Here is a 10,102-nt window from a genome sequence, read left to right as displayed (position 1 = left end):
CCCCACACATTGGACAGTTCACATTCACCGCCCTTTCCTTTTTTGGAGGCAAGTTTGAGGGACAACATCGGGAAAAAAATAAACCAGAGACCGAAAAGGCACAGCTGCTGCAAGGGGACTGGTCATCTCCCCTCACGCCTCCTCTCCCCTCCACCCGCACCAAGCCTGCCCCTGGAAACTGTCAGGAACTCAGTCACGGGGGTCTTGGATACATGGACAAACCTCTCAGCCAAAAAAGGACTGCAACTTAAAGAGGAGCTTAGATACAGTTGGGGAAGGCGGGTCCCTGGGTGGGTGAAAACCAAGGGCTGTTTCCAGCAGAGAGTGGGGTTATTAGCCACTGGAACATGGTGGATTGTCCGTCACCGACAAATTTTTAAATCAAGCTTAGCTGTTTCCCTCGAAGATCTGCTCTAGGAATGACTGGGAGCAGTTCTCGGACCTGTGTTACACAGGGGGTCAGATGACATGACCACCTTTGGCCTTGGAATCTAGACTCGCTTTTTCAACAACCGTCTTGGCAGTTGGGTGGGTCGGTAAAGTGGGGGGCAAGCTTCAGGGAACTGGTGTATCATGGCACCCCTCTAGTGTCTCCGAGGGAGCTTCTCTGTAAAGCAGCTGAAAGGCAGATTGCACTGGGTGGGAGCTGAAACTTTCCCGTTCCATTTCACCAGGGAGCCAGGAGGCCTTGCTTCTATTCCTGGTTGACCACTGACTTGCCATGTTGCCTTAGACAACTCACTTCACCTTCTCTTGCCTCTGTTTCACCGTCTGTAAAATGGGGCAGCGGTGGGTACCCCTGTGAAGTGGTCTCAGATCTAGGGGTGGAAATTGCTAAAAATTATTAGACACATTCCCTCCACCACCACCCAGCAGAACTGCAAGAATCAGACCCCCCCCCCCCAACAGGCTTCTGCGTTAGTTGAGTGCTGGTGAATAAAACAGGCATCAACACAGGGGCAGAAACATTTCAGCCCTGACCCGCTGGTTCCCAGAGTCTGAAGCAGGAGGCCAGTGCCCATTCCCCAGCCCTGAGAGCTCAGGCCACGCACAAACAAGGCCCAGAATGGAGAAATCACTGGGTATTTCTCAAATATCTCGGGCTGCTTTGGAAATGCAACTCGGCTCAGCTCTGCTCTCATCAAAATCAATGGCAAAAAACTCTCACTGATTTCAACAGGAGCAGAGTCGGGCCCACTCCCACAGATTATTTTGTCAGGGCGCTGACAAAAAGCAGCAGCAATCAAGCCGGCTGAGTGACGATGGGCGCACTCAGAGCTAGGAAGCCTAATCATGAGCTAAAATCCAGGCGTTTCTGCCCTGCGAATGAACGTAGTTTGTATTGCACGGGGCTGTCCTGTATCACAGCGTGGCCAGCAAGCCGGGTTTCTGACCTGACTCGACGCAGTTCCTATTTCACTGTGCCTTGTCCCGATATGCTCCATTCCCTCGAGCTTTATTCCTGTTTTCCTCAGGTGGGTTTGGCCACAAATTACGCAGGTCAAAAACAAAGCAAGTGAACACAGGGGCACTCCAGAGGAGAGCTAAAAAGATTCAAACACAACTCTCAAGGATAAGGGGGCGCAGATTTTGCCCCTTACTAATAAGAAATAAATAGAGCGCACAAATATACACAGAGAGACGGGGTGGAAAATGCCACTGTTTATGTAACTGCCTCTCTTTTGTGTGCCAGGAACGAGGCAGGAACTGTTCACACTCCCCATGCCATGTGCCAGGCAGAGCTGGACTCTGAAAATTAAACCGGAAGATTTCAGTAGACTAGCGTACCAGTCCGCTTGGCGTGTGTCTATAAATATATGGGGCATATACACACATATATAGTCAAGTTGTGTCGCTACCGTGCTCTGCGTAGGCATGACCCACACCGACGCTGTGTCTGGATCAGACCTCGCTTTTCAGAAAGTCTTTTCTCCAAAACCCTGTTCTCCGAAATGAGGCCACATCGCCTTACACAAATCATTTACATTCCCCCGCAGCACTCCGCTGAGATCTATTAACTTCACATCCCGCAGTTCCATTCCGATAGCCCTCAGCTTGCCAGAATAGACGAACGCCAACCGCTGTTTGAGTTTGTCAGAGAACCACGCACTACAGCAGGGAGACTGCCACCAATGTCCATCGGACTTGGGGGCACGGAAAAGGGACTGGTCACACTTTAACCCAAAAGGTACAATGGATTCACTGTGTAAGTCAAGATCTCTGCTCACTCAGACTCTAAGGGCTCATGGTTTCACTTGATGATCTGGGAAGCCTGGCTCGGAGCATGGTCCCAAGCTCAGCCCAGAAATGAAGCACAAGCAAGAGTGGATTGAACTGTATTCAGTTGTATTTGGTCTTTTATTCTGCAACTGTGGGCCATGCACTTGAGCAGGGGTGGGATGGGTGAGTGAAGATAGTCATGCTAATACTTAATTGCATGTCACAGAGGGGAGAAATATTTGCCGATAGATATCAAGCTAAAGAACAGCCAAAAAGCAACCCAACTATTCCTTCTGCCAAAGAAGTAGTCACAGTTCCTGGGCCTATCAGAGCACAAGATATCTCACTCAATAAGCAACGAGACTAAGTGACTATTGACTGGTCTGTAGGCAGCTGAACGACTGGTACTCTGGATTGTAATGGGGAATCCATGGAGTTAATTAATGCATGAATATCATATGCGCACACGCACCCACAGAAAAATTGCCCAATGTGAAGTTAACTGATCTCAGTGGAGTGCAAAGGGGTAAGTGTAAATGATTGACGTAGGACCATGTACACAAACACACACACGAACAAATGGGACACAATCCAAACAGAGGGTCAGATCCACAATGGAGCCATGCTAATATACACCAGAAGACGATCTAGCCCAGAGACAGGCAGTATTACAAGACCCTTCTTTGTGGGTGCGAAAACTTTCCTGGCCTTTGTTTTTAGAGAGACACTTTTAAAGTCCTATCTACTCCAATCGGGCTGCTGTCATGCAGCTTCATTTTCAGTCACTTGCCTAAAGAGTTATTGCTTTCGAGCTAATGAGTCTCAAGTCATTATGGTGGGGGGCGGGGGAGGCCCCTCTCCTAGGGTGGAAACCCTTTCCCTCACCAACTTTTCCGCTCTCCTTATTTAGTAACACCCACTGGCTTGGGCCGGGACTGCTGTCTGAAAAATGCAGAGGTGGGGGTTAAGGGTGGGCAGATGTAGGGGAATTAAGAGGGATGTCTACTGCACGGGCTTGGGACCCAGCACAGACTAAGTAAAAGCTGGGGATCTGACAACCCGTAGTCACCATCTCACAATTAAATGGGGAAATTAAACTAGAATTGAATAAAAACTAAAAAAGTCTTCGGGGGCCACGACCAGGGAAGGGCCCTGAAACAAAACAAAAAACGAAACAACAGGTGGAGCAGCAAGTGGTGCAATTTACAAGACGAAATTCAGTGATAAAAGATGGCATCCGTTCCCTTGCTTTAAAAGAAGGGGCGCCAGTCTCCTTCCCAAAAGGCTTCCTCATTGTTAACACTTGTGGCCGTTCATCAAATCCGAACGACTGACCCAAATCCAGCACAAATTAACCCTACCCAGGCTCTGCCCGTTGGAGAGAAACTGCGCCGTTAACAGTGTCCAAATCCCCGTGGGGTGTGGCGAAAAGGAAATTGGGGTTACCCATGGGGGGGGGGGGCGCGGAACCACACGGTGAAAAGACACCAAGAAGAGAGAAAAAAAAACCTGGGCTGGACTGACTGACGCACGCGCTTCCCCCCATCTTTGCCAGGGATCCTCGTGTGCTCAACCTGCAAAGGCAGGTTTTGCAGAAATCTTACATTTCATAGAGAGCATCTTTCTATGTGTTCAGGGCCCAATCCTGCTTCCACCGAAATCAATAGCAAAATTCCCCAGGATGTCAGAGCAGAAACAGGATCAGGCCCTCATCTATTGGTCCTGCTTTGAGCAGGGGGTTGGACTAGATGACCTCCTGAGGTCTCTTCCAACCCTAATCTTCTATGATCTATACAGCATATGGATCTCTCTCTCTCTGGATATTAAACCTCTGGATTTTGAGATTCCAATCTAGTCCATAGCGGACACACAACTCTCTCTCACACACACACACACACACGGCACCTGCGAGTCCACATAAAAAAAGTGTTTTGAGAAGTCAGGAATCTCACCCAACTGTCCATATCATGAGGCAACGAATATCTGCCTAAAAAGGAGCTGAACGATTCGGGGAGAGAAATGCCCACAATTATTTAGGACAGTGGGAGGGGATCAAACCGGAAGGAAAATTAACAAGGGGAGAAATTTAGGCCGAGTACTCAGAGAGACTCCCGGACAGTGAAATCTATCCAGCTGTGATATAGTCTGTCAGGGACAATGTGGATGCCCCCTCGCTTGGGACAGATAAACTAGGCTGGACAAAGCAGTAGGGAAAAGAAAGAACAATACAGACCAAGCCTGTCCTGGCCAAGAGAATGAACTGGATGAGCTAATTGGTCTTTTCCATCTTTAACTTCTGTAACTGATCTATAAAAGCTGCCAGGCAGGCAGCTGCAGAATCACCCTCCATCCTCAGTCCCAGAGTCGCTCCGATTGCCATTTCCCCTTCCCATTAAATAAAACGGGTGCGGTGCCGAACAGATGCCCAGTGTCCATCTCAGCTCCCCTCAAGCAAAAAACCCTCCTTCCTCCGGGCCAAGGAGACGCTCCTCGGGGAACGGCTTTCCGACCCTGCACCCTGAAATGGTACCAAAGCCTCCAGCCAGCAATCCATTTTGCATCTGCGAAGTGAGAGCGGCACAAAGTCTAAAGCAAGCCCAGCAGACCCAGAGAAATGGGGGGGCGGGGGGGGGATTCAAAATCAGACTCTGAAAAAGGGACAGAGGGCAGGCGGGGGGGAGTTTGTGCCAAAGTAGAAGCCTTCTGTTTTTTTTAAAAAAATATTTGAAACACTCATTTTTCCCATTTGTTGAGTACACACAAACCAAAAAAAAAAAAAAAAAACCAATTAGTGCTAGGATTTTAATTGGCACCCAAAAGATTCCCTCCCGTGAGGATCGCCACCACAGGCATGTTTAACACACAAATTAAATCCACTCGATTTCTAGTCATTTTAAAGTCACTTAAAGCCATTCGCTGCTTATTCTTCTATTTTTAAATTGCAGTTTAAAATATTAGTTTGGGGAGAATTTTGTTTTTAGATTAAAAATTCGTAAACAGTATCCAAAAGGGGAAAATAAAACCATTTACTGCCATTTAAAATAAAAGGCACTCAGTGGACTGATTCGGGCATGAGAGAGACACAGCATTAAGCGCTATTGAGAGCATTCATTTGGTGTGGAAATAATTATTTGTTTAAAAAGAAAATGATTTCACTGGTAAGTGCGGAAAAAATGCTCCAATTTCTGATCAAATCCTTTATCATTCTAAATCCCAGCACTCTGAAAATTAAAATGGAGATCTAAAACATGCACTTAAAAATGCTCAATTTAATAGTCCTTTTTAAATAAAGCATATCCCATATATTGAATGATTCAGATAAAGTGTTTCTAATGAAAAAGAAAAGAGTAAAACTACCACTTAATTCCAAGGAATGCTCTCTCAAAATTTAAATTGTCAGCATTTAAACAAAAAATAAATCAGACTAATAAATGGTGAGGTTTTAATATTATTTCAAACCAAATCTTTGGAAATGAAAAAGTACCAGAAATAGCACTAAAATATTGTCATTTTTCCCCCCATAGATGAAAACTTGGGAAGAAAAATTATGAGCCTAAAAGTATTTTTTTACCATTAATATCTTGCTGCTCCAGCCACCCAAACTGTATTTTTAAAGTGCTGTCCTTTAAACTAGAAAGCTCAGCATCACCCAGAAGAAGAAGAAAGTGCATCTTCAAAATGGACAAAATATTGATGTGTTTGTTTAAAAAAAAAAAAAACCTCAAAATGTTTACCATGCTTTCCAAAGAGATCAATTTTTGTGCTAATTTTTTACACTGGAAAACGAATTTTTAAAGTGGGAGTTTACACAGTTTCATCTAGAGCCCACCAAAACAAAGTTAAAATAATTTCCTAACTATTCATTCACTCCAGGGATTGCAGTTGCATATATTTCCCTGCCTTTGTATTTAAACTCAAACTCACATTTGGATTAATCCATCACCTTGCATTCTGGTACACAAAGCAGAGAAACGAGTGTGCTTTAATTTCCCTCAAACATCTAATCCAAAAGAGACAATCACCACGGTCACCAGTGCAAAAATTTAAAATGATTTCCCCTCCCTACAAAAACTAGGAAGGCAAAAAAAAGATAGGCATGTCTAAAGAGATTTATTTTTCGTTCGTCTGTAGCCAAGGAAAGCTAAAATGAGTTTTTGCATTGATGCCTGAACACAAAGGAAACACAATTCAAAGAACAAACAAAACAAAAAACAAACAAACAAGATATAGGTGGTTTTGAGGTTGCAACAGCCCACATGGCTCAACGGCAGTTTATATAAAAAGGCTTAACTGAAGCTGAATATACGTTCTATCTTGATGCAACAGAGTTAAAACCATCAGAAACTGAAACAAACTGGTTATTTAAAATGCTTCGCACAAGCAGCACCTAAAACGCACCAGTTCCCAAAGTTCACACGTGGTTTCTTTGTCTTTAAGACTTTTAGTTTTCCCTAAGATTTCCTTTTTTTTAAATAAGCAACTTGTTAAAAAACCCCAAACTGCTATGTATATTTTGTTTTACTTTCACACAAAGCATAATTGCAAGATTAGGTGCATTCTCTTTTCTTTTTTAAAATCATCAAGGTTAAAATAATATGGTTTCCCAGGGGTTAATAAATAAATCTGGTGCATAGTGATACAGCAGCCAACTGATTGCAGTCCATATATTACTATATTGCCTTTCAGGTCATCTTAGAATGTTACCTTTCCCCCCCCCCCCCCCCCCCAATTATTTTTAACAGCATAGATCATTTTAAATCTCTATAAAACAACAGCATTATTTAATCCAATTGATTCCTGTATATAGTGCATTCGGCTTTTTCAACATAATTAAATTAATCAATTCTTATATTATTTGCATGCTATTACATACAAACTTTCGTTAAGACTTGTGATTTTTTTAAGCTTTTTTTTCTTAAATCACCAAGCAAAATATAGTCTCAGAGAGAAAAACAAAGGCAAAAAACTAACTAAATTCTACATATGTACAAGTGGACACCTTTAAATAAGTTAAGTCTGGCTCAGGTTTCCTTTTTAAAACAACAACAAGAATTATTAGTAAGAAAAGGAGATAAAAAGCAGGTAAACTCAACTCTTTTTTTGGAGTCTGAAGTCCCAAGATATATATTCCAGTCCCTTTTGTGAGTGTTTTGCTGCACTGTTCCACTGAGAGAGAAAACATCACTTTGCAAACATTTTAAGACTATTTGTTATTTAAGATGCACCCAACAAGAGTGCTGCAAACTAAAAACTGACCGTTGGGGGGGGGGGGAAACAAAACCAAAAAAATATTACCAAGGGGGGGAAAAAACTGGATCATGCTTTTTCTTCATCTGTTCTAGTAGAAAAGAAGGGGAGATTATTGAAATACCATACATGTCCTGCATGCAGGATTGCTTAAAAAGTCTTCTAAGAACCACAGTTAAGTTGCACAGTTCCTTGGACGCCGCTTTATTAATAAGTATGATTATTAAGAGTATATAGGAGGATTTCGTTATGATGCACTTTTTCTCCCAAAACGATTTTGGTTTGTCACCCAGTTTTCCAGGAGGGGGGAAAAAAAAATGCAGGTTTGCTCATTATTTCCTTCTTCCCTGTTGCTTCGAGTCTTTCACTGTTCAGTTTGTCTTTCCCTCCAGCCAAAGCTTGGTCTGGTCTGGGTGGGCTTTGTTTTTGTTTTGTTTTTGTTTTTTAAAGTTTTCGTGATCACAAGGTTAAGACTCAGGAGTGAGCGTGTGACCATGTCTGGAGGCGGCTGTCACCTTGCTGCCTCGCCTCTCCCGGTCCCAGCTCGGGCCCTCTTGCCCGGGGGCCGTACAAACGCAGGAGGATGCGCTGGGGGAACCCGCGCGGCTCCTGCAGCGGGCAGGACCCCGGGGCGCGGCCGGAACGGAGGCGCGCTGGCCGCAGGGCCGGGGCTCTCGTGGGCAGCCCAGGCGGGGAGGGAGGGAAGGAAGGAGACGCAAGCGGGGGGCTGGGGGGACGGGGTCCTTGCCCTGCACTGGGAGCGGGGCGCCCGCTTGGCGGGTTGGTTGGCAGCCCGGAGACACACACAAAAACACGAGTCTATGTACAGCAGCCGGCCCCGCTATGTACACGGAGTCCCGGGGGCAGGCGGGCAGGGGGAGGGCGAGGACCCCCCCCCCACACTTCCCCCGTTCACATGAAGAACTCGGCCGAGGCTTTGGGAGCAGCCTGGGGGGGCGGCTCCCGCGGGAAGCCGCGGCCGGCCAGCTTCTCGTACTTCTCTTTGTACAGGTCCCGCTCCTTGGCCAGCCGGGAGACCTCCTGCTTGAGCTGCTCCACCTGGCCCTGCAGCTGGCACTTCTCGTTCTCCAGGATGTGCCGCTGCTGGACCCGCTTGTAGCGGCAGGACTGGGCGTAGCCCCGGTTCTTCAGCGTGCGCCGCTTCTGCTTGAGGCGGATCACCTCCTCCTTGGAGAAGCCCCGCAGCTGGCGGTTCAGCTCCCGCACCGACATGCTGACCAGCTGCTCGTCCGAGAAGCGCTCCTCCAGCCGCAGGTGGTGGTGCGGGTGCGCCGCGTGGTGGTGGTGCGGGTGCGCCGCGTGGTGCGGGGGGTGGTGGTGGTGCGGGTGGTGCCCGGCCGGGGCCGCCTCCTCGCCGGGGAAGCCCTGGCCGCGGAAGCCCTCGTAGCCGTGCAGCGGGTGCGGGTTGCCGATCAGCGCCTCCACCGCGTCCTCCGGGGTGAGGTTCAGCGCCTCCGGGTTGAGCGGGTGCTGGTAGCCCGACATCCAGTAGAGATCCTCCAGCGGCGCCTTGCCGGCGCTGCCCGGGTGCGGCGCGGCGCCGGGGCCCGCCGGGCCGCCGGGGCTGGGCGCGCAGAAGCTGGGCGAGGAAGGCACCGAGGAGCACGGGGTGCTGATGGGGGTGGAGGAGAGCGAGCCCGGCGGGAGGCGGTGGCAGAAGCGCTCGGCCTCGGGCGGCTCCTTCTTCACCTCGAACTTCATCAGGTCGAAGTCGTTGACGTACTCGATGGCCAGCGGGCTGGTGGGCAGCTCGCCGCTCATGGCCAGCTCGGAGGCCATCTCAGTCCATGCACCGGCGGCGCGGGGCTGGCCCTGCCCGGCGGGGGCTCGGCTGCGCCCGCCCGAGGCGCCCCGGATCGCCCCGCCTGCGAACTTGGGAGCCCCTCGCCCCCGGCGTGAGCCTGGACCGGGCTGGGGGCGGGTGAAGCAAGAGATGGTTCTGTGCAGTTCAGAGCCTCAGCCAAGGCGCCGCGGGGAGAGTCGCGCCCGGCGCATGGGGGGCCGGGGGGAGCCGCCGGGAGAAAGGCGAGGGGAGAAAGCGCCGGACACCAGCCGGGGGGGCGCGGGGGGGGGGGGGGTCTTCAGAGGCAAGTTGCGCTGCCCCAGAATCCGGATCGGAGGGGCGCGGGCGGGCCGCTGCTGCCCCTGGTCCCCGGCCGGTGGGTCTTGCCCAGACTTGGCTGCGCCCCCCTCTCTCTGTCTCTCTTCTCGCCCCCGGCTTTGCTCGGCAGGCGGCCGGCTGCCAACGGCAAAGAGCCCCCCGAACTCTGCTCTGCAAACCCCCCCTCCCCGGGGCTCCGCTGGCCCCCTCCCCCCGAGGCTGACGGCTCAGTGCAATGCCCCCCCCCCCCGGCCACAACGCTGGGCAATGGCCCCAGAGGGTCCCTCCGCCTGTGGCCCCTTCCCCCTGCGCCCCACACTCAGCTGCAGCAGCTCCCGCGACCGCCGGCCCGTCTCCCGCTTCGCAAGCACTGAAGTGCTGAATGGGGCACTCTGCCTTTTATAGGGAGCAATGCCAGGCCCCGCCTCCCCGGGCGGGGGCAGCCGCCTCCCCACCTATAACAGCCAGTGCAATTTGCCTATCCCTATAGCAACCCTGGGGCCAGCTGTCAGT

At 49.6% G+C, this 10,102-nt stretch overlaps 1 protein-coding gene across 1 annotated transcript; it reads right to left on the bottom strand.

The window, feature by feature from the left end:
• Positions 1-6,311: 6,311 nt before the first annotated feature.
• MAFA (MAF bZIP transcription factor A) lies at positions 6,312-9,745 on the bottom strand. Its single transcript, XM_043538980.1, has one exon. It carries the CDS (start codon positions 9,265-9,267, stop codon positions 8,380-8,382), a length of 888 nt encoding a protein of 295 aa, XP_043394915.1. The 5' UTR covers positions 9,268-9,745; the 3' UTR covers positions 6,312-8,379.
• Between the last annotated feature and the right edge of the window lie 357 nt (positions 9,746-10,102).

This window comes from Chelonia mydas, chromosome 2 (assembly GCF_015237465.2).
Source record: "Chelonia mydas isolate rCheMyd1 chromosome 2, rCheMyd1.pri.v2, whole genome shotgun sequence".
In the NCBI taxonomy this organism is placed as follows: domain Eukaryota; kingdom Metazoa; phylum Chordata; order Testudines; family Cheloniidae; genus Chelonia; species Chelonia mydas.
Note: the sequence above shows the minus strand (reverse complement) of the source record. Positions and strands in the feature narration are given on the sequence as shown.